A 27,649-nucleotide genomic window follows, 5' to 3' on the forward strand; every position below is an offset into this window, starting at 1 on the left:
TTCGCACTGGGTTATCTGGTTGGCCACTGAGAGGCCCAAATGCTGGATTCGATGGGCCATTGGCCTGGTCCAGCAGGCTCTTCTTTTGATCTTATTCCGGAGTGGTCAAACCAGTCTCTTTTGTTAAGTTAAAAGACCCGTTAACATAACTTAAAGCTTATTTTTACATGACTAAACATTTGGCCAAGTACAGGTGTATTGCCATAGAAACAACCAGCCAGCAATGCTTCGATTCAAAAGATCAGACAGAAAAGAGATGGAAAAGTGCACTGAAAAGTGTGGGATAATTTTATTTTGATATTTATTAAAACACTTGCTTGACGAAACTGACACCTAATCTCCCCAGAAACAAATCAGGATGAAGACACCCGCTGGACAGTTTAATCTCTCTGCAAACAAATCAGGTTGAATGCTGATTAAACAGGCCGTCTGGAGGCAAACCTAGTCTTTGTTTGTGGTGTTGGAATGTATCTTGGGTTTTTTTCCCCCCTTTAGAAATAAATAAATAGCAAGACTACTTCTTGGAGAGGAGCCTTCCCAAAACTCAGAAAGAAGCAAGTATATCTAATCCAGGTTATCTAAAGACATTTGTTGCCAACCAAGGTTGAGCTTAGTCTATTTTCAGTGCTGAATTTCTTCTACGCAGTTAAGGCAGCTGTTATAAAGACACTCATTTTCTGAGGAAAGACAATTTGGGCTGCACTACGCTAGAATCACACAGTCGAGGTTCAAATATTATCAGCATCGCATTTAACTTCCCTGGGTTCTCCAAAGACAAGGATAGGCTCCGCAGACATTTCCCAGGGCATTGCATGCAACTTTCCCACATCACCCTGGAGCTGGTATGAAGAGGCCACTGGGTTAGACTGGTTATTGCATGATGAGGAAAACTGAAGCCAGCTCAGACATATCGAGGCATCCTTGCACAGATGCCTGACTCCATTCAGAATAATAAATAAAAACACACACACATTGATTTGTTTTTGTTTTTACAAGTCCATGAAAAACATGACACAGTTCATAAAATACTCCACAAAAATACTCTCTGCATTATTTTGTACAGTAAAAGGGACACCGTCAAAACACTCTCCCATTGAAAACCTCACAAATATGTTGGCCATTTCAACAAGCAACTCTTTCTCCTTCCTAGTTATGTCCACAGATGTTTCTGGGGGGTTATGCAGTCTTCTTGCACTCTAGAAAAGTTCATTTTGCTACCTTTTCCTTCATTGTTAAACTGAAGTTTAGCACCCTGCTAAAGAACCTTTCATAGAATCGCAGAACTGTATAATTGGAAGGGACACCCAAGGGTCCTCTAGTCCAACCCCCTGCAATGCATGTTCACTTCAAGAGAATGCCATTTTTTTATCAGCCCCTAATATTATCTTTTAACACAAAATTGGCATTGTATGACACCACTGAAATATACATTTGTAAATCGAGAATGCCTGGGATGTATATCTGCAGGATATTAAACAGAACATAACAGGTTGTTCTTGTAGTGACTGAGAACCTTAAGACATGCCTGTCCTACAAATGTAGACGGAAGGGCTTTAGCTCGGTGCACAGGACACCTGCATTGCATGCAGAAGGTCCCCAGTTTAATCCCTGGCATCTCCTGGTAGGGCTGGGAGAGACTCGGGATTGAAACCCTGGACGGTTGTTGCTGGTCAGTGTGGGCAATACTGAGCTCAATGGACCAAAGGTCTGACTCAATATAAGGTAGCTTCCAATGTTTCAAATAAACTGTATGCCTGTTAAGCTGTCATGGTTCAAGCTATGGGAGAAAGTCACCCACCTTGAACTACAGTAGGCTCAGGACAAGGAACAATACTTGTTCACTGTGGCAACTTTTGCATGTGATGCTAAGTCAAAGTACGACTCCCAGGAAGGAGGAGATTGCAGCAGCTTTGTTCGGTCCCTTTTTGCTCAGTATGGCAGCTAAGCCAAAGCTGCCTTAGCATGTTGTCTGAACCTGGATCTGTGGTTAAGAACTATCTGCCTTAATGATGGTTTGTGCCACGCTGAGCTAAGAGGATTGGGGAGGACCAAAGAGGCTGTGAGCTCCTATGGAGGATTCAGTGCATGAACACGGTTCTGGTATGAAGAGCATCACCATGGCATGAGTCCCCATAGCTAAACATTGTGGCATTAAAGCAGGCTTTGCTCACCTGGAGTGCTCCAGACACTTTGGACTACAACTCCCATAAGCCCTAGACAGCACAGCCACATGGGATTTGAAGTCCGAAACATCTAGAGGGCACCAGGTCGGCAAAGGCTTTATTAAAGACCCCGTGTTGTATCCAATGCTAGTCCTACTTAGAACAGACCCAAGGGCAGGCATCCCCAAACTGCGGCCCTCCAGATGTTTTGGCCTACAACTCCCATGATCCCTAGCTAACAGGACCAGTGGTCAGGGATGATGGGAATTGTAGTCCAAAACATCTGGAGGGCCGAAGTTTAGGGATGCCTGCCCAAGGGAATAGTGAGTGATACTAATGTAAGAAACTAAGAAGAGCCTGCTGGATCAGGCTAGTGGACCATCTAGTCCAGCATCCTGTTCTCACAAGGGTCAACCAAAACCCAAAAGTGGGATTTGAGCACAAGTTCACTCTCCCTTCCTATGGTTTCCAGCAGCCAGGAATCAGAAGCATTGCTGTCTCCGAGCAGAGCAGAACCCTCGTGGCTAGTAGACATTAATAGCTCTCCATGAATTTATCTACAGTAATTATCTTACAAAGCCATCCAGGTTGGTGGCCCTCACTGCCTCCTAGGGAATAGTTAGTTCCATAGTCCTATCTATTGTTTGCTAATTTCAATGGGTTTACTCTGAGTAGAACTTAGCTGGCTACAACCCCCAGAGCCACAAAAGACACCTGCCGCATGTGGGGTCATGCGACTGTCAGGAAACGCATGGCAAAAGAACGGTGTCTCATTTGTTTAAATAATAACTGTGCCAAGCACACCTGCTAATGGACTTTGCCCCCAAATCACCGCCAGGGACCCAGTTACATTGGAGAGGCTCTGGAGTTCTCCTACTGCAAATTCTTCAAGTCCATCTGCAAACATTCAGGCCCTTTTTACTTTCCTTGAGAATTTTAAAAAACACAGTGTCTGGTACAGGGTCGTTATTAAGTGTTATCATTCGCCTTAGTCCTTCCTATAGCAATGCCCATCTGCTTGGCGCTGAACAGCGTCCTTGAATAGACGAGGCTAGGTGCTATGCAAAGTAAGCCCAGAGGAAGACGCCTGCGCTTAAGCAGATGATCAGGTTGACGTTGAGGATGTGCTTCACAAAAGGTGCTTCCTTCGTGGAAGCCAGGGCGGTTTCACTTTTCAATTCTGCAGCAGATTTTGGAGTGTCCGAATTCCTGCTCTCCATTCCACAGATCCACAAAAACAGCCTTGTGAGTTTGGAGGTCTTCTTACAATCCAGGGAACCTGAAGAAGAGACAAGTTAGCAGTAAATCAGTGGTCAGGCTCATGGACATGGGAAATGGACCCATGACCCTGAGATTAAGAGTCTCATGCTCTACCAACTGAACTCTGTTCTCTGTGGGTCACTGGTAAGTTTTACCGTTTTTATTGTTTTCAGGGCCATCACTAATCTCAAGCTGCACTGGAGAACGAGGACCAGCCTCATGGACACCACTGGCAGGGAGAGGGACAGCAGGGCTTCCGGGAGCTTGTGGAAGGACATCCTTCTCTACATGAGCATCCTTGCGGGTGAACCAGGTGAGGCGGGCGATCTGTTAGGACAAAAGGCACCTTTAACAAACTACAGATCCCAGGATTATCTGTGGTTGATGAAGCGGCATAGAAGTGTTTTAAAGGGACAGCGTGGGGACTCAGCTACATTAGTAAAGAAACAGTGATTTGATCACACTTTAAACATGCAACACCAGATGGCGACAGAGAGCAGGAAATTTTGAAACAACGGTTTTCCATAGGGATTTTTTCCCCTTTTACTAGAACGATCTAATTTCTGACTTGTTTAAAGTCCCCCCCCCACCGTGTGTAGATCCACCCTGGGTGTCACCTAATTTGTTCCAGGTTTCAGAGCTGCTCTAATTTGATTGGGTTTTAAAGCGCCCAAGAAGATGGGTCCAGAAACGAGAGTTGGCAATGCCTGCTGGAATTACGCACCCTTTCTTTTGAAGGAGGCTCTGTCAGGAGACTAACAGTCACCACCACAAGCAGCGTAGCCAGGCTCAGGATCATTGAGAAGTAGAGGTAGTGGACGTATTTCACCACCGCTGGACGGCCGTCTGCCTCATCGCACCGTGGCAGCGGGTAGATGAAATCCAGCACCATTCGGATCAGGCCCATTCCCATCCCAATCAAAAGGCCACAGAATGCCCCCTGGGAGGAAGGAAGAATCCCATGTTGGAACAAGAAGAGGCATCTACAGCACAGTCAAGTGGAAAATTGGTTTAATCCCCCTTTTAGGGCACATCTGCTGAATTCAGCCATCTCAAAACAATCCACAAACCAAAGCCCAACAATCCTTTGAAATTTGAAACAATACTTGGTGCCTTTTGATCAATGGATAGAAGATATGACAACCCTTGCAGCATAGAAATGGATTGCTTTTAGACACATATTTTGTATGGGTAAATATACTGATACTTGGAACACACATAAAAAAAAATTGCAATGATTTGCATCAGAAGATGTTCTCCCCATTTTTGGTACCTGACAACTGGTCTTCAGAGACACACTCATGCCATACCCCAGGGCCACCCAAAAAACTTTGCAAATAACGCAGCTCACAACTCCCACCGCTCAGGACTTCCACGAGAACCTGCATCTCACCCACTTTTTCATTTGTTCTTCTCCAGAAGCAGCCCAGGATGAACACCACGGCCACGGGCGGTTGCAGATAGGAACTGATGGTCTGGATGTAAATGAAGAGCTGTCCCCCCTGGCTGGCCTGGACCAGCGGAATCCATAAGATGGAAATGACTACAAGGAGCAGGACAAAGACCCTGAATCAAGGAGAAAGGCCTCATTATCTTTTCGTTTTGCTACCGATTTCTAATGGCAAGGAAAGAGTAAGTCCTGAAACATAAAAGGCTGTATCAAAGTGAGATTTAGCTGTGATTCCTGCATTGCAGGGGGATGGAGGAGGGACCTTGGGGGTCCCTTCCAACCCTAAAATTCTATGATCTAACTATTGGAAGTCTACCCTGGGATCTTCTGGGACTCCTGTTGAGTGTGCACCACCTCGCCCATGGGGCACCTTACCTGCCAACGATCATGAGCTCCCACTCGGAAGAGAGGGGCCTGATATTTCGCCAGAGATCCATGGTGAAGATGGTGCTTGCGCTGTTGAAGATGGAAGTCAGGGAGGACATCAGTGCTGCGATCATCACAGACATCATCAGACCTCTGAGTCCTGGAAGCCAAAGGAGAGCCCATCACTCGCGAGGGGTGCCCTGGACCAACCAGAGTGCCCACTTCTCTCCTAATATAAGAAAAGCTCTGCAGCAGCTGGATCAAGGCTAAAGGGGGTCCATCCAGGTCATGGTCTTCAGCCATCTCTTCTGGGAAGCCAGCAAAGGGGGCCTGGGTTTAACAGCAACACTCTCCCCATTTGTGGTACCTGACAACTGGTCTTCAGAGATAAGCTCATGCCATGCCCCAGGGCCACCCAAAAAAACTTTGCAAATAACTCTGTTGTTTACTGAGCCATGGTGGCAGCTGAACATGGCAGGGAGGAGAACGGGGACAAAATGAAAATTAGTTAGCTCTGCCTGTCATTGGCTCTGACTCCACCTAATGTTGGCCTCCCTGCCTTCTTCCCCACCAGTTCCAATGAGCACCGCCCCTTGTCCTCGAACATCTTGGACTTTATTTGTTACCATCCGAAAGTGCTGTTGGTCTCTCACCTACAGCTAAATTTCCATCCACCTGCATCTCTGTTCGGGTTGCTGAGAAGCCCCCCCCCCTTCCTCCTTACCAATTGGCAAAAGTTCAATGACCAATTTGGGGTATGCAATATCAGAACATCCAGATGGGTTGCCACAGATCCTTTTGCAGGCGACCGGATCAGCACAAGCCACGAGATCTGTGATGAAAATGTAATTTAAACTTGTTGTAAATAGCTGTGAGAGAGTGGGGGGGGGAGCCAAGGGCGTAAAAATGAATGGGGAACTGTTTGCAAATCATCTGTAATCAAGAGGCAGGTCACCTACTGAAAACAAGTCTATTTCAGAAAACTTATTTAATTTGGTTTGGTTGTTGGTTCTGCATCTTGCGACTTTATGATGTTTTGATGGTTTTATGGCACATTTTATTTTTGGAATGTGCTGGCAGTTTTGAAATACGAGGCAGCCTACATGGCTCTTCCCCTCCTCAATTAATCCTCACAACAACCCTGCGAGGTAGGTTAGGCTGAGAGATGCAATGACTGGCCTCGAGGTCACCCAGTGAGTCCAACGTTCTCACCGCTCAAACCAATGGATTCAAATGACAAGGAAGAAGAACATCAGCAAGAACTTTCTGACAGTAAGAGCTGTTCAGCAGTGGAACAGACAACCTCAGAACATGGCGGGCTTTCCTTCATTTGAGGGTTTTAAGCAGAAGTTGGATGGCAATTTGCCAGGGATTCTTTAACTATGATTCCTGAATTGCAGGGGGTTGGGCTAGATGACCCTTGGGGGGTGGGTACCCTCTAACTCCACGATTCACTACACTCTGCAGCATCAGGGGGCATCTTATTCTTCCTTCTTACCTGGAAAGAGGATGCGGCTGATCATGCCAGGCAGAACCATCATAAACAAGGGCAGGATTTTCAAGTAGGAGGCCAGCAAGGCTCCCCCTTTGGCATGAGAGAGGTTCTTGGCTGCCAGAGATCTTTGAACAATGACCTGCAACGTAAGGAAGGAGACAGGTTGGCCCATCTAAGACCACCTGAGAGATGCAGAGGGAGGCAGTGGCTTATCTGGAGTTATAACGATGGAGGTGTTGGGTTCAGGGCCTGTCCAGTGATATTTCCCTTTTGGTTTGAAGTTGTTACTCACATCAATTTTGCATTGGCAAAATCCTTTGGCATTTTCTGACTTTTAAATTATACCCCTGTCATGTGGGGACAAAGGGCAGGACAACAAAAAATGGATTTTAGAAGCCCCGAGGAACATTCTACGTCCTTTTAATTGTGTTTGTGGGAGAGGGGTTATTGGTTTGTTCTTGTTTTATTATGTATTATGTATTTTGTGTCCGGAGCGGCACCAGGGGCATGCACCCGGGGGCAGGGCGTTGCCGTGCACGACGCATGCGGTGTACGCAGCGGCACCGCACATGTGCGCTATGCGGCGATGGCAAACCGCCCCAGTGCTGTACAGGGATGTTGCTGGGGTCCTCCGTTCATGGCCGCAGCCACAAGCAGAGGACCCCCAGCACTGTACGTATGGTACTGGAGGGGCGCTGCCGGCAAACCGCCCCAGCACTTTACAAGGTTTTTTATCGGGCGGCTTGGGGAGGCGCCATTGCCCTGCCGCCTGGTAAAAAGTCTCACTCCGCAGCTTGCTCGCTCACCTGCTCGGCGTGTGCTTTGCTTCTTCCTGCTCGGGCAGAGGCGAGGGGCAGGCCAGGGAGGCTAGGTCAGCAGCCGCTGATGCCCCTCTCTGGCCCACCCCTCACCTCCGCCCGAGCAGAAAGAAGCAAAGTGTGTGCCCGCCAAGCAAGTCAGGAAGCAGCCAGCCGCCGAGTGAGGCTTTCACCGGGTGGTGGCTGGCTGCTCGCTCACTGGGGGGGGGGCGCCGCTGAGTGTAACCACCACCCCCCAGAGTGGAACCCGGATGTGCCGCACCTCCTACACCCCCCCCCTTGCTATGCCCCTGGCCCTGTGATCTTCAGCTGAAGGGTGGTATATTAATAACGACGACAAGAACAACGACAACCACCTGGTCTGTGCACCAGTACCACAGCGAGGGGATGGTCATTCCAACCAGCACTCCTGGCCAGGGAAGGTCAGACGTGACAGGATCCCGGAAGATGTGGAAAGCGTCGTCCCTGGGCAAACCGCAGCTGTTGTTGCCACTGTTGTTGCTCGCAATGGCTTGGAAGTATCTGTTCTGCAAGTCTTCCAGCCCTCCAACTTTGGAAAAACCTGGAAAGTTGAAGAGTAAACGATATTCAGATTTCCTGCCGGTGCTCAGTATTTGTATTGCTTGGGCCTGCTGTGGTGTTTTGATAAACTGCTAAGTTTCTCAATGAGCTTTAGGGAAGAATTCTCCATTGTGAGGTAGCGTGTCTTGACATGAGCCCAAGAATGTGACACGCTCTCTCAGCTTAGAGCTGCAGATTTAAGCAAGGAAGAGGTGTGGTTTGGTAGAAGACATAACTTTTTGGTTAACTGTTACAGATTTTGTCATCTTAAGAGAGTTTAAAACATTCATAAATATTGTTAAAAATATTGGCTCTGATGGCACAACGTAAGATCGTGATGAAGGGGTGCTCTCATATCAGCTGATTATATGATATTTTTATTTTTGACTAGGGACCTCAAAGACTAGAAATAACTCAGGCATCTCTGGACCTCTGCGAGTGTCTGCTCATGACAAGTCTTAAAATAGGTGAATGCTAGAGACCCTTTCAGGTGTTCTCAGAAAGTTGGAGTGGCGGCAGCCCAGGACAGGGTCTTCTCTGTGGCAGCCCCTAAGCTGTGGCTCTCCCTTCCCACAGAATAATAATAATAATAATTTAATATTTATACCCCGCCCATCTGGCTGCACCTGGTACCTTCATTGTACAGCTTCTCGTGAATGCTGCAGACGCGCCTCTTTACCCAAGCTTTTGACAATGGAGATGCATATTATAGGACCAACCTCATTGCAAGTTGTTTTAAACTGATTTTCAAACAGTGTTTTAATATTATATTTTAATCCTGTCATGTGCCCTTAGGGTGAAGGGTGGGCAATGAATTGTCATTATTATTATTATTATTATTATTATTATTATTATTATTATTATTATGCCTATACTGTACTGCAAACCAGGAGACTGAGTTGGCCTGCTTGAGCTTGAGGCCAGACTCAACCCAGAGATGTCCTAGATCACATGCTTAGGTGCTGCGCTGCAGCCACTCAAGGAGGTACGAGGAAAGTCAGGTAGCAATGAATGAAGTGGACACCTGCAGCTTTCTCCTGCATGCAAAACTTGGCATCACATCTCAGAGGGCAAACCCCAAACCCCATTCACAAGAGAGCTCAACTAGTAAAGCATGAGACTGTTCATCCCAGGGCATGGGGTCATGCCCCATGTTGGGCAAAATATTCCTGCATTGCAGGGGTTGGATGAGATGACCCTTGTGGTCCTTTCCAACTCTACAATTTTATGGTTCTGTGGTTCTAAGATACTTACTGAAGGCCATCAGCGTCAGCGCCCCAGCTAGCATGATGACAGTCTGCAGGGCGTCGGTGTATATCACAGCTGCCAGGCCACCTACAGAGGGAACAGAAGAAGCAAGACCTGTGCTTGGAACTTGGCCTGGACATTAGCTTGGCCAAAAGATTTGGGCTTGCATTAGTCAAGCCTCATCTGCCCAGTTGCTTGCACAGTGCAGTCAAATGGTGGCTGACCTAGTCCTGTTCTGGGTAGATCACCACCATAAGATAACTGATGAAAAGCAGAGCCGGTCCTACCATTAGGCAGAGTGAAAGTCGCCTCAGGCTGCAGAAGCTGGAGCAGGCAAGGAGCAACCGGGAGATATTGGAGGCCAGCTTCCCCTGTGTCCTCTAGGGTAGCCTGCTGTCCTCAGGAACATAGTGCCCCATTGCCAATATCAAAATAAGACCCAATAGCCAGTCCAATCAGCTTCTGTACAGAAAGCGCTTCTCCCTCTCCAACCGCTTTCACTGCAGGGTCCCTTCTAACCCTGCAGTACTGTGATTCTGTGATTCCCACAAGAATAGAGCTCAGAGCCATCCAACGAGGCTCAACGTTGGGAGGTTCAGACTAAAGGAAGGACATCTTCACACAATGCACCATTGGAACTATGGAACTCCGCCCCACGAGATGCAGCGATCAGCAACAACTTGGATGGCATTAAATAAGGATTAGACAACTTCATCAAGGATAAGGCTACTAGCCACAATAACTACCTATTCCGCTATCGGAGGCAGCAAGATATCTTGGACAGTCAGCGTGACCTAGTGGTTAGTGTCGGACTAGGGCCTGGGAGAGACCAGAAATCAAATCCCCACTCAGTCATGAAGTTCCCTGGGTGACTTTTTGGGGCAATCACTGCCTTTCAGCCTGATCTACCTCACAGGGTTGTTGTGAGAATTAAATGAGAAGGGGAGAACCATGGATGCAACTTCAAGCTCAGGTGGGAAGGTAAAGGTAAAGGGACCCCTGACCATTAGGTCCAGTCGTGGACAACTCTGGGGTTGCGGCACTCATCTCGCTTTATTGGCCGAGGGAGCCGGCGTACAGCTTCCAGGTCATGTGGCCAGCATGACAAAGCCGCTTCTGGCGAACCAGAGTGCTTTCGAACTGCTAGGTGGGCAGGAGCAGGGACCGAGCAACGAGAGCTCACCCCGTCGCAGGGATTCGAACCACCGAGCTTCTGATCGGCAAGCCCTAGGCTCAGTGGGTTAACCCACAGCGCCACCCGCGTCCCTTCTCAGGTGGGAAACTGGGATAGAAATGCAATATACAAACAAACTCTGCTAGAAAAGCCCTTAATTTGGGGTGGGGGTGGGGAACGGACATATCTGCTCCTAGAGGTTGAATAGAGAGATAAGGACAGAGCTAGCTCTCTCTCTCTCTCTCTCATCAGACTCACCTGCCACAGTGTAAATGGCTGTGATAACCAGCAGCCCAATGACAGCCACATAGAGATCCCAGTGCAAAGCCTGCTGGATGAAGAGGGCCCCAGCGTACATGTCAACCTGGAGGAGACAAAATCCAGACAGGTATGAGGACACTGAGGTTAGACTCCGTCTGGTCTTTTGGATCTACTTGACTGTGAGGATCCCTCCTCCATTCATCTTGATTTGTTTGTGGGGTGTTTACACGTCTCGTATTAACCATTCACTCATCCCACATTTTCCAGTGTGCTTTCCAAATGGCAAAAAAGCCTGATTCTTTTTCAAAGTGTGTGTGTTGCACTAGAGGGTGGCAGAGGGCTTTGATCCACTCCCGCAAAATACTGGAGGCACCTCAAGTAGACCAATAAATGCTCTCAGCTCCATTGTGCCCTACAGCTGAAGGACCCCCACCCCCACCCCCTGTACGGACAGCCAAGCTCTGTTCAGCTCTTTTGGACAAAGGAGAAGCTTGTTTGGAAGAGGAAGAGCTGGAACAATGGCTCAGTCATTCCTTGGGAGCAGGAAACTCAACAGGTGCTGGAGAGCAGCAGTAGCAGTCTGTGGGGAATTGGGGGTAGCCCCCAATCCAGGCTGCTAGAAAAGCACGGTGGGATTTACACCACCCTACCACTGCCATGTCCCTCTTTAATTTGACATTCTCTTGAATTGTAAACAGGAGAATTTTTTTATTTCCTGAATTTCTACTCTATCTTTTCCTCCAAGGAACTCAAGACATATGCATGCTCCTCCCTTTCCCCATTTAACCCCCCCCCCAAACAACCTTGTTAGGTAGGTTGGGCTGAGAGAAGCGGTGAGTGGCCCAAGGCAGTGAGCTTTTTGGCCAAGTGGGGATTTGAACCCTGGTCTCCCAGGTCCTAGTCCGACATTCTAACCACTACACCACACTGGCTCTCATGCACACTCCATGGCTAAAAAGGGAGGGTTTTGTTTGCCCTGAATGCTGTTGAAGTTAACTGTCAGGGCTGCCTCTGTTGCTGCAGGCCTACTCAAGGTGGTGTGTGTGATTAAATGGAAGACGTCATGAGCCTAACACAATATAGGGCCACCGTGTTGAGCTGGGTCAAAAGATGGTTCATCAGGCATCTGCACAACATTTCAGGGAGCACAGAATGCCCTGCATCACTGCCACACAGTAGAAAAGCACATTTGAGGCTACATTTAACGCAGGAAAGGGCTTTGCAAAATTCGTGCGGGACAACTCAGGCAAAAGGAAGCTTGGGGATGTGAACAAACCCAATGGAAATGAAATTAACCCAACAACCACACACAAGTGCCTCAAACTCACCAGCTAGTCTGACCTGGGGCGGGGTGGGAGGACAAGGATTCCCCAACCCCATATGACCCCCATATGCGAGTAACTCCCCCTCCCTACCCCTTGTCTCTGTATATCACTTCAGGATTCCATTTGTGTGCATCAATAATTGTTTTGAATCAGTCTTAAAACTAAACTAATGATCCACTTGATGACATCAGCAAAGCAAGGCATCTGTGTGTGGAGTCCAGACTGGGAGCATCTTCTTGCTAGATGCAAAAATGCACCCTGGTCCTGCTATTGACGAAACACAAGCAAAGGACACTTCATTTGGAAGGGGGGGCAGTCCATATTATTATTAACAGTAGTAATAGTAGTAGTAGTGGCCTTGAGTGCTGTCTGGTTGTTAATGAGCAACTGAAGAGAAAGTGTTAGTAAGTTACTCATTAAAACCCATTGACCCCAAAGAAGAAGAATTCCTAAACCGGGCAGGCTAGTCATCCTCTGTCCCTGTCCAGCACAACACAGGAGAGGGTCATCATGGCTCAGGGCAGAGCATCTAATATTCAGAAGGTCCCAGGTTCAGTCCCCAGCATCTCCAAGCAAGGCTGCTAATGTCCCTCATCGAAAACCCCTGAAAGCCATTGCAAGACAATACTAGCTCAATGGACCAAGGCATAAGGTCTGTGTCTGAAGGTTTTTGTTTTGCTCTGGAGCTTTTCCTGTGAAAACACCCTCTTTAAAGCTGAATTGGACATCAAATTGGGGTTTCCATGGACTGATGTTTGCTCTTATTGAGCTTTAAAGAGCAGGTTTCCACAGCAAAAGCTCTGGAGCGGGGGGGGGGGGGGAAGCAGGGCGGCACTCAGACACAGAGCTGAAGATCGCAGACCATGATAACAGCACAGCAGAGGTAAGTGTGGATAAGCCCTCAGATGTTCTGCTGCATCTCCTTTACAGTACATCTATATCAAGAGAAATAAGTTCACAAAAAGGGAGCAAACCAAACAGGCGGAACCACAAGCAGGAAACTCACCAACAGACAAAATAGATAAGGAGGGAGAAGATTCTGTTCTCAAGCAAAATGAGCTGCTACTGCTTTCGCTTGCCCTTGTTCCAACAGGAAGAACACAAAGGAACACTTTGTAAAATCATTCTGTGTGCTCAATACATCTAGCATCAAAGAACAGGTAGGAGAAGCAGGCTTTTCCCCAAAATCTTCCTCAGCCTTCAGCAACCTACATAATCTTAAATCCAGATTAAATCCTTCCCTCCTTTCATCTATTTGCCTGTCATTCAGAAGCCAACACAACATGTCAGAAAGATTGAAAGGCAGAAAAAGGTCACTTAGGAAGCCTCGGTGGACCTACTCTTTCCAAGCCAATTCTGTTCTGTCTCCTCTCGTCTCCTTACTTACTGAGATTTTGGTGAATATATAGATAAACAAGTAGAGAATCGCTAGGAAAATCTGGATCCTTTTGCCCCCAAACCGCCTCTGCAAATACTCTGGCATGGTTGTCACCTGGAAATAATAAGACAGCATTGATGAAAAGGAGCAAGAAAAGATTGTTCGAAATATAGGCAGTAATAACATCACGGAAATGGCACAGTCCCTTTTACCTCGGGAGGACAAGACAGTGAATTTAAGGTTTTTAAAGACTACAATTCCGAGAAATGACATGATGCGTAACTTGGCACCTCCGTTTCGGAACAGATTCCTGCTCTCTGAAAAGGTTGATGGGAAACAGTGGCCATAGTGTGGCCGGTGGACTTACCCCTGCTGCCACATAGATCGGCAGAAACAGCCATGCCAGCACCAAGACACAGAACATGCCCTGTGAGGAGAAGCAGGTCAGGAACAAAATAAGCAGGATCCAACCAGAGAACCAACAAAACCATACAAAAGCTCTCTCTGTGTTGGCTTTGGGTCCACAGAGTGGCTGCATGCCCTACTTTGAGTCCTCTGTTTGAAAGGCTGTCTGTTTTAAACGTAAAGAAGCCAAAGATGAGAGAGAGGGTCAGAGGGTGTGTGTGTATCTTGAACCTGCCCATCAAGAGGGAGCTTCTGGGCAGTAAACTGAGAAGGCCCTCAGCTCACCTGGGCACAGTCTGCCAAAAGATCTGTCTCGCCAGAGTGGTGCATGCTCTAGTTATCTCCCGCTTGGACTACTGCAATGCGCTCGACGTGGGGCTACCTTTGAAGGTGACCCGGAAATTGCAATTATCCAGAATGCAGCAGCCAGACTGGTGACTGGGAGTGGCTGCCAAGACCATATTACACCGGTCCTTAAAAACCTACATTGGCTCCCAGTATGTTTCTGACTGAGCACAATTCAAAGTGTTGGTGCTGACCTTTAAAGCCCTAAATGGCCTCGACCCAGTATACCTGAAGGAGCTTCTCCACCCCCATCGTTCAGCCTGGACACTGAGGTCCAGTGCCGAGGGCCTTCTGTCAGTTCCCTCATTGCAAGAAGTGAGGTTACAGGGAACCAGACAGAGGGCCTTCTCGGTAGTGGCACCCGCCCTGTGGAAACGCCCTCCCATCAGATGCCAAGGAAATAAACAACTATCTGACTTTAAGAAGACATCTGAAGGCAGCCCTGTAAAAGGAAGTTTTTAATGTTTGATGTATTTATTGTGTTTTTAATATTCTATTGGGAGCCACCCAGAGTGGCTGGGGAAACTCAGTCAGATTGGTGGGGTATAAATACCATCTGGCTTGGTTTCCCCAGCCACTCTGGGCAGCTCCCAACAGATGATGATGATGATGATGATGATGATGATGATAAAACATCAAACATTAAAAACTTCCCTAAACAGGGCTGCCTTCAGGTGTCTTCTAAAAATTGGATAGTTGTTTATTTCCTTTACATCTGATGGAGCTGGACCTCAGTGTCTGGGCAGAACGATGGGGGTGGAGATGTTCCTTCAGGTCCATTCCCGCCCCAACACACACACATTATCATCCTCAGGAGCAGGTTGTGTCATAAATGCAATACTCACGTTCCACTCGTAAGCTGTAGCACCAATTCCAGACGCTGCCCCGGAGCCAGCCAGGCCAATGAAATGTCCGCTGCCAACATTACTGGCGAAGAGAGATGCCCCCACCTGGGAAGAGAGGTTGGGAGAGCCAGCTCAGTTCCTGCCCTTGCCAAGAGCACCTAATCTTGCCTGGCAGAGAAAGGACTCCATCCAGGTCCCCTGGAAAGGCTGTCAGGTCTCATTATGGGGACTGGTTCACTTTCAGTTTCTTGTTTTCCCACTCTTAAGTTCAGTTCACCATGTTTCCACATCAGTGTGAGGTTATCTGTTTTTCTTTTTCAAAGCCCTCACAAAAAATGATCAGTGTTTTAGTGTGATTTCTCCCACTGTACACATTTTCTATACAATTTGGTCTATTCTGCACATTTTTGAGGAGGAATTTTCTCTAAGACAATTTTCTCTAACTGCAATTTTCACTGAAATGTGTGTTTTATACACACTTTACCCCATAATGTATGCATTTCATTCTGTACACATTCCTTTCCTGGGGTATTAGGGAAAGGTGGGGGACACATCGTGCTCCTTCTGCACTCAGCTCCCGCCTGTCTGACCTCAGCTAGGAGAGAGTTGTACCCGTATGAATAATCTCAATGCAGGGATAAGACCTCATAAAAAACACCTTGAGGCTTTGAAGGCAGACAGAGGACTCTCTGCATTCCAGCCCCTTTCCCAAACACATAGCAGATCCTCTCTGCAACAGACACCCCACCAAGACATCATAATGGAGATTGCTTACTGGCCACCAGACCATCTCGCCTCCAGCCAAGAAGTAGCCCTTCACAGTGCTTCGCTTGGTTTTCCACATGGACTAAGAAAGGGAAAGAGAAAGAGTGATAAAAACAAGCAAGTCTAAGAAGCCAGAAGTGGCGGCAGTAAGTCACCCTCAACAACAGCATCAGCAACAACCCGACTGCCCAAAACATTTTGGCGCCTGAGGTGGGCCACAAAATGGCCGCCAGGGAAGAAGAGGTGAGTGAAGATCTACATCAGTGACTGGGGGTGGAGGAGAGGAGACCAGCAGCATTCTGGGCAGGAGATTTTGATCCATGGGCAAAGAGTGTACCTAGGTGCCCTAGGGATGTCAATCAGTTTTTCTGGGAACTGATGTTCAGTGGTAAAGAGCAGGCTTTCCTGGGGAAAGCGGCGGGGCAAACAGAAACCCGCTCAGACCCATGCTTTGTAGGCATGGGGCAAGCAAAGTGTGGGCACACCCTGAGGCCGACTCTGCAAAGGGACAGAGTAGCTCATTGGGAGGGGATCTGCCTGGCATGCAGAAGGTCCCAGATTCAATTCCCAATGGCATCGCCAGGAATGGGCTGTGGGAGAAACTCCTGCCTGAAACTCTGGGGAAATGCTGCCAACCAATACTGAGATGGATGGACCAAGGATTCTATTGGGACATCTGGTTGGCCACTGTGAGAAGAAAGAACATAAGGATGAGTCCAGTGACCCATCTAGTCCAGCCTCCTGTTCTCACACAGCAGCCCAACAGATGCCTGTAGGAAACCTTCAAGCAGGATCCGAGATCAAGGGCCTTCTCCGTGTCTATGGTTTCCAGAATCTGGGATTCAGAAGCATTGCTGCCTCCAGCTGTGGAGGCAAAGCACAGTCGCTGTGGCTAGTGACTCTCAATAGCCCTGTCTTGCATGAATTTGTCTTATCTTGTTTATAGCCATCCAGGTTGGTGGCCATCACTGCCTCCAGTGGAAGCGAGTTCCATAGTTTAACTATGCGCTGCATGAAGAAGTGCTGGACTAAATGCACCCCCTTTTTGGGGGGGGCTTATATATCAGCCAGGCTCTTCTTAGATTCCCACTTGGGCATTTTCCAGAGAGCACTAGGCTGTGGTTTCTATTGGCAGAGGCAGGGAGGCTTATGGCTGGGAAGGCAACCAAGAAGTGCTTGGGCCATTTGCATGTGGAAATTGTTGGCAGCATGGAAAAGCAGGAAGTGAACTACCTTGACTCATCAAGTTGCTCAATCACACCTGCAGGGAGACATGAATGAATGGAGTGCTTGCATTGCTTGCTGGGTATGGAATCTGTGCCAAAGCTGGTGGCAGATTGCCCTGGCAGAGGGTGCCAGGAGCTAAGAATAACTAGTTCTAGAATCTGCCAATAAAGGACAAGAGTCACATTTTGACAAATTTCAACAAAAGTGAGAGTATGTCTATCCTGGTAACAAATGACCTCATGGAATTATGATGGTTCCTGGATGGCTGCTGCCAGTCAGTGTAGACAATAAGGAGCTACATGAACCAAGGGTCTGACTCAGTATAAGGCAGCTTCCTATATCAGAGGAAGGGCTGTAACTCAATGGCAGAGAATCTGCTTTGCGCCCAGAAGCTCCCAGGTAAGGCTGGGAATGATTCCTGTCTGACAGCCTGAAGAGCTGCTGCCAGTCAGTGCAGACAGTACTGAGCAAGATGGACTCAGTATAAAGCCAGTGTGGTGTAGTGGTTGGAGTGTTGGACTAGGAGCTGAGAGAGCAGGGTTTGAATCCCTGCTCAGCTATGAAGCTCATTGGGTGACCATGTGGGCCAGTCACTGCCTCTCAGCCCAACCAATCTCACAGGGTTGTTGTGGGAATTAAATGAGGAGGGGGAGAACTATGTATGGCACCTTGAGCTCCTTGGAGGAAAAGGAGGGATATAAATGCAATGCAGTGCAATAAATAAAATAAAATAAAATTCCTAAGTTCCCTTTGGATCTCTGCGCCCATGTGGAGTGAACAGAACAATCAAGGAAATGTCTTTCTTACCCACAGTCCAACAGCCATAACAAATACAAAGTACAGAACCAGGACAACAATATCCACAGCCTCCAAGCTCTGTTGGGGGAAGGCAGGCGGCAGAGTGGTTGTGCTTCGCTCCATTGCCACTTGGATCTCCTGGGCACCCTTCCTTCCTTCCTTCCTTCCTTCCTTCCTTCCTTCCTTCCTTCCTTCCTTCCTTCCTTCCTTCCTTCCTTCCTTCCTTCCTTCCTTCCTTCCTTCCTTCCTGGTGTGTTTATCTGGCCAAGAGAGAGAGAGCAATATACAACAAATATGTAAGGATCTTGAGCAACATCTGCTGCCCATCAAATCCCCCTACTTGGAGATCACTCTTGAAGTTCCTGTAGAGTAAAAACATTTTCTTGTGACTGGAAAGGTGTGCAACTCAATTGACTGAAAATGCAAACCAAACTGCTCCGAGGTGGGTACCATTTCCTGATTCCATGGAGAAAACAGAATCCAGGAAGAAGGATCTAGTCTCTAGCATGCGGAGGGAGAGAAGTTGACTGTAATTGGGAGGTACTCCACCTTGAGTTCAATCACACTGTGCCAACCATAACAGATCAAAGGGATTGAGCAAGAAGCAGATCTATAGTCCAACCCGTGGAAACCATCTCATTTGCATCCCAGCTTCCTGGATCCAACAAGCAAGGGCTGATTTTAAGAATTGTTTTTCCATGTGGTGAAAGTAAGCAAAGCCATGTCTGTTGCTGCTGTTACCCCTATTTCAATTTATTAGTGGCTTGCAATAGAAAAAGCCTCTCTGTGTCTTACCAAACCTAGAATCACAGAGTTGTAGAGTTAGAAGGGACCCCAAGGGTCATCTGTCCAACCCCCTGCGATGCAGGAATCTCAGCTCAAGAATCCCTGACAGATGGCCATCGAGCCTCTGCTTAGAAACCTCCAATGAAGGAGAGAGCACCACCTTCTGCGGCAGCCCATTCCATTATTGAGTAGCTCTTACTTTCAGAAAGTTCTTCCCAATGCTTAGTCAGAATCTCCTTTCTTGTCATTGGAAGCCATTGGTTCAGATCCTCCTCCCCTCTGGAGCAGAATCCAAGGGGATGCCAAGAATCTTTTTCTGGAAGATGTCTGAGTCCATTGCTTAGGTTGGTTGGCATCCTTCTGAGTAGAAAGTATTGGGTTAGGAGGCTCAGGGGTCTGGAAGAATTGGGCCGCAAACCAGCGATAGCTGAGTCAGTAGACCATGAGATTCTTAATCTCATTGCAGGGGGGTTGGACTAGACCTCATGTTGTTGTTGTTTAGTTGTTTAGTCATGTCCGACTCTTCGTGACCCCATGGACCAGAGCACGCCAGGCACTCCTGTCTTCCACTGCCTCCCGCAGTTTGGTCAAACTCATGTTCGTAGCTTCGAGAACACTGTCCAACCATCTTGTCCTCTGTCGTCCCCTTCTCCTAGTGCCCTCAATCTTTCCCAACATCAGGGACTTTTCCAGGGAGTCCTCTCTTCTCATGAGGTGGCCAAAGTATTGGAGCCTCAGCTTCAGGATCTGTCCTTCCAGTGAGCGCTCAGGGCTGATTTCCTTCAGAATGGATAGGTTTGATCTTCGTGAAGTCCATGGGACTCTCAAGACCTCATGGCCCCTTCCAACTGTACAATTCTATAATGAGGAACATGTGGCCCTCCAGATGTTGTTCAATTCCAGCTCCCATCAGCCAGCAGACTCCGTGGTCAGGGATGACAGGAGGTAGCCATCCAACAACATCTGGAGGGCCACATGCTCCCCAACCCTGGACTAGACACACCATCAAATCCCCTTCTTTTGGGGTAAGGCTCAATTCAGTGGGAGAGCATCTGAACTGCCTACAGAAGGTCCCAGATTCCTTCAGGGAGGACATCTGCCAGTCACTGTCAACAGGTAACCCCTAGCCACTTTTATATTATTCCTGCATTGCAGGGGGTTGAACTGGATGACCCTTGCCATCCCTTCCAGCTCTACAGTTCTACTACTTTTCCTTTAGGAGGTGGCCTTTCTGCAGTATACCGTATGTCTTTGTCCATTTGCAGCAGTGCTTTCTTCCCTGTGCTCCCAAGGCGGAGTCACCTGCAGAAGACTTAAAGGACCTCATCTCATGGCCCCAGGATCTTAGCAGCTGGTGGTTGGGGCCATTTGGCTCAACAAAGGCTTTTCATGACTGTTCTCCAGGTGGGTGGCGAGGGGCCTGAGTTGCTTCCTGGTGTGGGGTCCCCACAGCAAACATCTCAAGCCCCTAAGCAGTGAGGTCAATAGAAGGTCAAAGTTCATTTCTTAAGCACTGGGACCCTTTGACATCCTGATGCAATGATCCCTTCACATGATCATGTGCCCTATGGATACACAAATCAAACCATTTCAGTTCCTTGGTTTTCCAATCCTAAATTCAGTTTGCTGCATTTCCACATTGGTTTGCAAACTACTTTAAAAGAAAAAGAATTCATTACACATTTGTGTTCATTTGGGCAAGCAATTTTTCCTGATATAATTCATTTTTGTATATCATGTTCAGTCCCTAATATACTAGTTACACGTAGGTAGCCGTGTTGGTCTGACGCAGTCAAAACAAAATAAAAAAATCCTTCCAGTAGCACCTTAGAGACCAGCTAAGTTTCTCATAGGTATGAGCTTTTGTGTGCATGCACACTTCTTCAGATACACTGCATGCACACCCTCAGAAGGGTGGTGGAAATGGGTGATTGGCTGATAGCCAATCACCCATTCCCACCACCCTTCTGAGTGATACCCCTCCCCACCCTCTGACTATACATAAGGGTCTGGTGACTTCTGTTTCAGTGTATCTGAAGAAGTGTGCATGCACACGCAAGCTCATACCTATGACAAACTTAGTTGGTCTCTAATGTGCTACTGGAAGGATTTTTTTTATTTTGTTTAGTCCCTAATATAGTTATTCTTGTGCACACTTTCCTTTAATACATGTTGCTTCTTTCTCTCCCATATTCTCTCTCTCTTCCCCCTCCTCCTTTGGCTGGGGAACTGCATCTCGACCTTTGGAGAAGCCCAGATTTCATAGGATAGCTGTGCTTTAGGGTTTTCCTTTTAGAATGCAAAGAAACCTGGATGTTTTCCACTCCCCATGCCAAGAAGAGAACACTTACTGTGGGACACGCTGGTCTGGGTCAAGCCAATGGTACGCCAGCCGGGAGCCTTGGAGGCCTTCGCTGTGCCCAGGTGTTGGAGCAGCAGCCCAAGGGAGGAGGAATCCTCTGAGGCTGCTGCGGAAGCCAAGCTGCCCTGCTCTGTGTGGGAGCCCTGGGACTAGACAAACACGTTCTTCCGCTTGGCTCTAAGGTGCTCACTGTACAGAGCAGGAGGCAAGGAGCCAGAGGAATACCTTTCAGATGGGTGTCACTTTCTTGATTGGCCAAATGCCTGCTTTTCCCAGGAGCTTCACTTCCTCTAGTTCTTCCTATACCGGTAGATGCTGAATCTAGAGAAGCAGGGCAATTCCACTGCCTCCCAGCTGCCTTTGGCCATCCTTCAATTGACACCTTGCGGCAGCCATGCCATATGAACTGTTTTCATCCCAGAGCTGCAGCTTTAAGAACTTGGTGCTTTCCTCCTTCCTCTACCCTCCCCATCCCCTTTTCCTTGTGTGATATCTAAAAAGATATCGAAAGCCTCAGAGGCTAAGAGACTGTCACTCCTCCGACTGATCTTTGTAAGCCACCCAGAGAGCCTTCTTGGCTTTTGAACAGGGTAAAAAATATGCTCTGAATAAATAAACAAAGGAGCATCTAAAATGCTGCGGGGCACGGAGCCTGCAGGGCTGAAGACTTTTGGGAAGGGTGCCAGAGAAATTGCCTGACATCATTACAACCCTTACAATATCCGACAGAGGAAAATAGATCCATTTCATTTGCATGTCACGAAGAAGAACAAGTTCTTTGAGGGTGGGATGCCAGCCATAATAGCTAAGAATGGAGCTGTCTCCAGTGTCCAGATGCAGGAGAGAAGCAACAGGCATCATGGTGAGTGCTGGTGCACCAGCAGGAAATGCCTATGTTTTCAATGAGTTCCTCTAAAACAGCCTTCCCCAACCTGGTGCCCTCCTGCTGTTTTGGACTAGAATTCTGTACTACAATATTACAATCTAACGCGATACTCATTCTGTTCCTGTGAGCACTGGGTTTCTGATCGCACCCAAAATATCTTGTGCTAGATTAACTTCAGCGTACAGCTTGTCTGCGACACACACAAAGCACGTTTTCCTGCTGAAACGTTTTAAATATGGGCTTAATTCTCATCAAGCAGCATCACACGCCTTATCTCAACTGTCAAGCAATGGGCTGTTGTTGTTGTTGTTGTTTTAAACAACAGCGTACAATTATCTAACAATTATCTGGAGAAGAGAAGAAGACTGAGAGGTGGTTTGACATGAAAGATGGAGCAAGCTTGTTTTCTGCTGCTCCAGAAGGAGACCTCAAGCCAACCTATTCAAATTACCAGAAAGGAGGTTCCAGCTAAACATTAAGAAGAACTTTCTGACACAGCAGAAAAGAGGAGTGGCATGCTGTGAGCTCTATGTACATGGATAGTGTGATCTAAGATGGACATAATCAGCATAAACCCAAAATGTTTATGCACAGTGCAGCACATACCAGCTCAGTAAGGAGAAGTTAGCAAACAAACTGAGTGCATATCAGGTACAAAGTAAGCACTAGAGTTGTACGCAGGAAGGAAGCAAGGAAGGTTCATTTGTGACGCTGCTTCAGATAACAGGCCACTTCACCTCAGAAATATGCCACCAACTCTCCCTTGGGAAAATCCAAAACCTTGCAAGATTCCCCATGGACACATATGAGGAAATCAACAAATGCCTTTGTTGTTGTTTAGTCGTGTCTGACTCTTCGTGACCCCATGACCAGAGCACGCCAGGCACTCCTGTCTTCCACTGCCTCCCGCAGTTTGGCCAGACTCATGTTGGTAGCTTCGAGAACACTGTCCAACCTTCTCGTCCTCTGTCGTCCCCTCTCCTTTTAAACTTTTTGTGGGAGAAGGTAGCAGAGCAGGAAACCACAGCAAGAGCAAAGTGTTAAAAGCTCTCTCCCCAAATGCTGCAGTAATTCATTATGGATGCAAAAAAATTAAGCAAGGAAGGGCCAGTTGCCTGGGTCTAATGGGGGTTGCAGCCCAAAACATTTGGCATGTGCCAAGTTGGCAAAGCCTGTCCCAGGCTAACGAGGCCTGCCTGAATATGGGGCTTAGGTGGGGCAGGAAATAAAACACTACCCCTTGCAAATTAAGTCTAAAGTTTACAGGCAAGGGTCCGTGCTTATTGGGGAGGGAGCTGTCATTCCAATTTGGCGGGGGTGGGATGGAAGGCTCCCAAGGTATTTTTCACAAGCCTGTGGAGACACCCATACAAAGAGTAGCCAGAGCTCATCATAAGAGCCCAGCAAGTTGTGGGAAGCCATTCTCCCATAGGGACAGGACATTGCTGGGCTCTTTGCCTGGAGTACCAAGTCCCAGTGGCAATTTCTTCCAGCAGAGGGAACCAGTAGCCTGGCTATCTTACTTCATTGCCCAAACTGGCAAGGGGTTTCCCCATCCACCCAATTTGAAATCCCCATCCTTGAGGCTTTGACCAAGAAGGCTTTTGTCTCCTTGCTTAGAGCCAGCATGGTGTAGTGGTTAGAGCATCAGGCTAGGACCCAGGAGACCAGGGTTCAAATCCCCACTTGGCCATGAAGCTCACTGGATGGCCTTGGGTGGGTCAGCCACTGCCTCTTGCCCTAACCTACCGCACAGGGTTGTTGTGGGGGATTAAATGAGGAGGGGAGAGCCCCTGTACACCACCTTGTACAGGGAAAGGAGGGGCATGAAATAAAAAATAATTGCACCAAAGGTGGATGAGTCTGAACCATCCCATTCACAGCTGTGTTTAAAGGCCCACAATGCTCTCAGGGGCTTAGGGCAGACGTCTGTGCATCCCCAGTGAAATCCCCCAGCCTTTGAGATTGCCAGCACCCCTTCCCCACCCTTCTCCCCTCCTGATTTCCATTGGTGAAGTCCACGTCCTGGAATTGCTTCCTCCTTGTGACTTGAAGAAATGGAAAGTTTCAACCTTTTTTGTCCATTCCGATCACAGTCTTATTCCGCTCAGTTCCCTTGGCACCAAGCGCCTGCCCTTTGCTGGGTTGGAGGGGACAGTTCTTTCCAGAGAACAACCAGCGCATTGAAGCGGCTCCATTGAAACCAGCCCAGAGAGAGCCAGCAGACCATGTGGCTGGCCCATTGCCACCTCTGAACCGGGTCTGATGCTCCTCGCCATTCTATTTATGGTTTTTGCATTTGCATTTGCAGCCCCGACGGATCTAGGCGCCCCCAGACCCACCCATAAGAATCCTCCACACAAGCCATGAGCATTGAGGGGACTTACCCTGCCTACACCTTTGGATTTCTTTCTCCTGTCACCCTCGATGCCGCCAGCCTCTTGCCAATCCACGAGACGGCTTAAATATTGCCAGCGGGCAGACGGGGATTTGCCAATGGGGCTGTTTTACATTTTCACGAGGCGTGAGAGGAGAAATTTATAGGCAGAGCCATTCAGTTCATTGGAGGCCTGCTTGCTTTGTGTTGATGCGGCTTGCAAGAAGGACGGACACGTTGTTTCCTTATCAGGGGTTTGGGGGTCAAACTCCAAAGTGTGCCATTCCCCCACCTTCCAGAAAGCAATCATTGGAGGAGAGGCAGAGGGAGGGAGGGAAGGAGGGAGAGGGAAAGAAGCGAATTGAATGCCAGAGATAAAGAGGAAAGTTGATAGAGAAGTGTTCATCCCTGTCCCATCATAATATTAGAACCCAGTGGGGTCATCCAAGGAGGCTTAATGACAGAAGACCAGGAGAATAAGAAGTCCTTCTTTACAGACCACATAGTTCCCACTAGAAGGAGTGATGGCCACCAAATTGGATGACTTTAAAAGAGGGTTTAGCAGATTTGTGGAGGAGACACTTCTCCATGGCTATTAGCCACTGACTATGTTCTGCCTCAGATCAGAGGCAGTATGTCTTCCTCACAAGAAAAGAAATTCCAACTAAATATTAGGAAGAACTTTCTGCGGTTAAGAGTCAATGGTCTGACTCGGTGTAAAGCAGGTTCCGATGTTCCTTAAGGGAAGGGTTGTAGCTCAAAGGCAGAACATCTGCTTGGCATGCAGAAGGTCCCTGTTTCCAAGTACAGCTGGAAATGTTTCCTTTTCTGAAACTCCGGTCTGAAACTTCTCTCCCCCCTCTGTGTTGTTTGTCCTATAAGCTAGCTTGGTCTTATTTTGAATGCACTATAAATCATAACACAACAATCAAAAGAAGTTGGTTTTGATGAAGAGATTGTGGCCAGGCAGCAAAGCGTGTCGAGAAGTCATTATCAAGACACAGATGACTCGAAAGTAAGGCTTACCCTGACCTTTGTGCCACCCCCTCCAGTTTTGCACCAAACATTTTCCCCCAAACAGTCCTTTCTTTACATGCAGGCAAAGCTGGCACAATACCCGTGCCCAGCAACCTGCATCTCAAAAGCAGAGGGAAAGGGGCGCAGCAAGGCAACTTCACCTTGAAACACTGAGGCACCTGGGTCAGTTTTTTTTTATTCCAACATTTAAATTCTAAGCAGAATTTTGAAAAAGACTTGCCACCAAACCATTTGACTTGCTGGCAGAGGGTGAGTTGCAGTCAGGCTGTTCCCACTTAACTGGCCCATGAAATGAAGCTACTTGGGCTGTGGCCTCATTGCAGCCAGCACAAATGCAGGCGACGATGTATTGGAGCCCTCCAATCGACTCACAACTTGCTTGCACGATCGATCGCAGCCTTATGCACTTGGCAGCCAGCCAGCATGCAATTGCACAAATTAAAGGCACACAAACTGGAGAGCTTGGAAGATCCCTCTGTGCCAAGTTTTCCCACTGCATTTTGGGATAGACCCATCACCTCCCACCCTGCAGTGGTTGCATACTTGAAGAAGGATTGACCAAAGTTTACCCACCAGCGGAAGCACCGTCATCCTCTTGGGACAGAAGAGCAGCTGACAAGACTCCATAGCAAAAGTTGAGCTGACTGGGAACTCCAGAACTCTTTTCTCTCTCCTTTGGAGTTTTTCATTGCTACACCGTCGCCCATCAAGACAAGTGAAAGCTGGGCCTCAGTTCCCTTGCCACCCTCTTGCACAAAAGAACAGCCGCCCCATCCCTGGGCATTGTGCCCAAAGTGATCTCAGGGCATCACATGAGCCATTATGCCACACTTCCCCTGCTCTCCTTTCGGGGCCAGAGGGGGCGAGAGGGGAGTTAAGATCTTCACAAAGCCCTCATATTGAGTTGCAGACATTTTTGCTGGTAGCTGCTTTTAAGAAAATTGCTAAATGCTAGTATTCTGCAGCAGGTCTTGTCAATAGGCTCATGGTTTACGCAAATGTGGTCTGTTGCTCTGGCTGAGAAATTGACATGCCAGGTCAGGGCAGCCAGAGGCAAGATGAGACTTAACAACAACAACAACAACAACAACAACAACAACAACAACAACAACAACAACAACAACTTATTATTTATACCCCGCTGATCTGGCTGGGTTTACACAGCCACTCTGGGTGGCTTCTAACAAAATATTAAAATGCAATGGTCTGTTAAACATTAAAAGCTTCCCTAAACAGGGCTGCCTTCAGATGCCTTCTAAAAGTCTGGTAGATGTTTTTCTCTTTGACATCTGGTGGGAGCGCGTTCCACAGGGCGGGTGCCACTACCAAGAAGGCCCTCTGCCTGCTTCCCTGTAACCTCACTTCTCGCAATGAGGGAACCACCAGAAGGTCCTCGGTGCTGGATCTCAGTGTCCGGGCTGAATGATGGGGGTGGAGACGCTCCTTCAGGTATACTGGACCAAGGCCATTTAGAGCTTTAAAGGTCCGCACCAACACTTTGAATTGTGCTCGGAAACATACTGGGAGCCAATGTAGATCTTTCAAGACCGGTGTAATGGTCTCGGCGGCCGCTCCCAGTCACCAGTCTAGCTGCTGCATTCTGGATTAGTTGTAGTTTCTGGGTCACCTTCACATAGAGCGCATTGCAGTAATCCAAGCGAGAGATAACTAGAGCATGCACCACGCTGGCGAGACAGTCCGCAGGTAGATATGGTCTCAGCCTGCATACCAGATGGAGCTGGTAGACAGCTGCCCTGGACACAGAATTGACCTGCGCCTCCATGGATAGCTGTGAGTCCAAAATGACTCCCAGGCTGTGCACCTGGTCCTTCAGGGGTACAGTTACCCCATTCAGGACCAGGGAGTCATCCACACCTGCTGGCCTCCTCTCCCCCACAAGCAGTACTTCTGTCTTGTCAGGATTCAACCTCAATCTGTTAGCTGCCATCCATCCTCCAACCGCCTCCAGGCACTCACACAGGACATTCATTGCCTTCACTGGTTCTGATTTAAAAGGGAGGGAGAGCTGGGTGTCATCTGCATACTGATGAACCCCCAGCCCAAACCCCCTGATGATCTCTCCCAGCGACTGCATGTAGATGTTGAAAAGCATAGGGGAGAGGACAGAACCCTGAGGCACCCCACAAGTGAGAGCCCAGGGGTCTGAACACGCACCCCCCACCGCCACTTTCTGAACACGGCCCAGGAGGAAGGAGCAGAACCACTGTATGACAGTGCCCCCAGCTCCCAACCCCTCTAGACAGTCCAGAAGGATGTTATGGTTGATTGTATCAAAAGCCGCTGAGAGATCCAGCAG

General features: G+C 48.1%; 1 protein-coding gene across 6 annotated transcripts; it reads right to left on the reverse strand.

The window, feature by feature from the left end:
* Positions 1–487: 487 nt before the first annotated feature.
* SLC5A11 (solute carrier family 5 member 11) lies at positions 488–26,843 on the reverse strand. 6 transcript variants are annotated; one of them, XM_088657170.1, is made up of 16 exons: positions 25,906–26,843; positions 17,893–18,143; positions 15,869–15,940; positions 15,094–15,198; positions 13,866–13,925; positions 13,508–13,612; positions 10,793–10,898; positions 9,367–9,447; positions 7,908–8,113; positions 6,737–6,872; positions 5,963–6,070; positions 5,248–5,398; positions 4,820–4,988; positions 4,147–4,362; positions 3,578–3,749; positions 488–3,441 (listed from the first exon to the last, which is right to left on the reverse strand). In XM_088657170.1, the coding sequence occupies exons 2-16, from the start codon at positions 18,004–18,006 to the stop codon at positions 3,221–3,223; spliced, it is 2,022 nt and encodes a 673-aa protein (XP_088513296.1). In that variant the 5' UTR covers positions 18,007–18,143; positions 25,906–26,843; the 3' UTR covers positions 488–3,220. The 6 variants fall into 6 exon arrangements, with proteins under 6 accessions (XP_088513296.1, XP_088513295.1, XP_034987027.2 ...); XM_088657169.1 differs by lacking the exon at positions 25,906–26,843 and adding an exon at positions 24,305–24,741; XM_035131136.3 differs by lacking the exon at positions 25,906–26,843 and adding an exon at positions 21,021–24,279.
* Between the last annotated feature and the right edge of the window lie 806 nt (positions 26,844–27,649).

The sequence above is a fragment of the Zootoca vivipara genome, chromosome 13, assembly GCF_965207765.1.
Source record: "Zootoca vivipara chromosome 13, rZooViv2.hap1.1, whole genome shotgun sequence".
NCBI lineage: Eukaryota > Metazoa > Chordata > Lepidosauria > Squamata > Lacertidae > Zootoca > Zootoca vivipara.

What these genes read in the sequence shown, in the direction of transcription:
- SLC5A11 (XM_088657168.1), bottom strand. Translation starts at nt 18,210, where the DNA reads ATGGGCAGCAGATGTTGCTCAAGATCCTTACATATTTGTTGTATATTG. An exon ending in AGCCATTTACACTGTGGCAG is followed by an intron (nt 9,448 to 10,792) that starts GTGAGTCTGATG and finishes TTCCCTCTGTAG; the next exon opens with GTGGCCTGGCAGCTGTGATA. An exon ending in GGTACTGGTGCACAGACCAG is followed by an intron (nt 6,873 to 7,907) that starts GTGGTTGTCGTT and finishes CTTACGTTGCAG; the next exon opens with GTCATTGTTCAAAGATCTCT.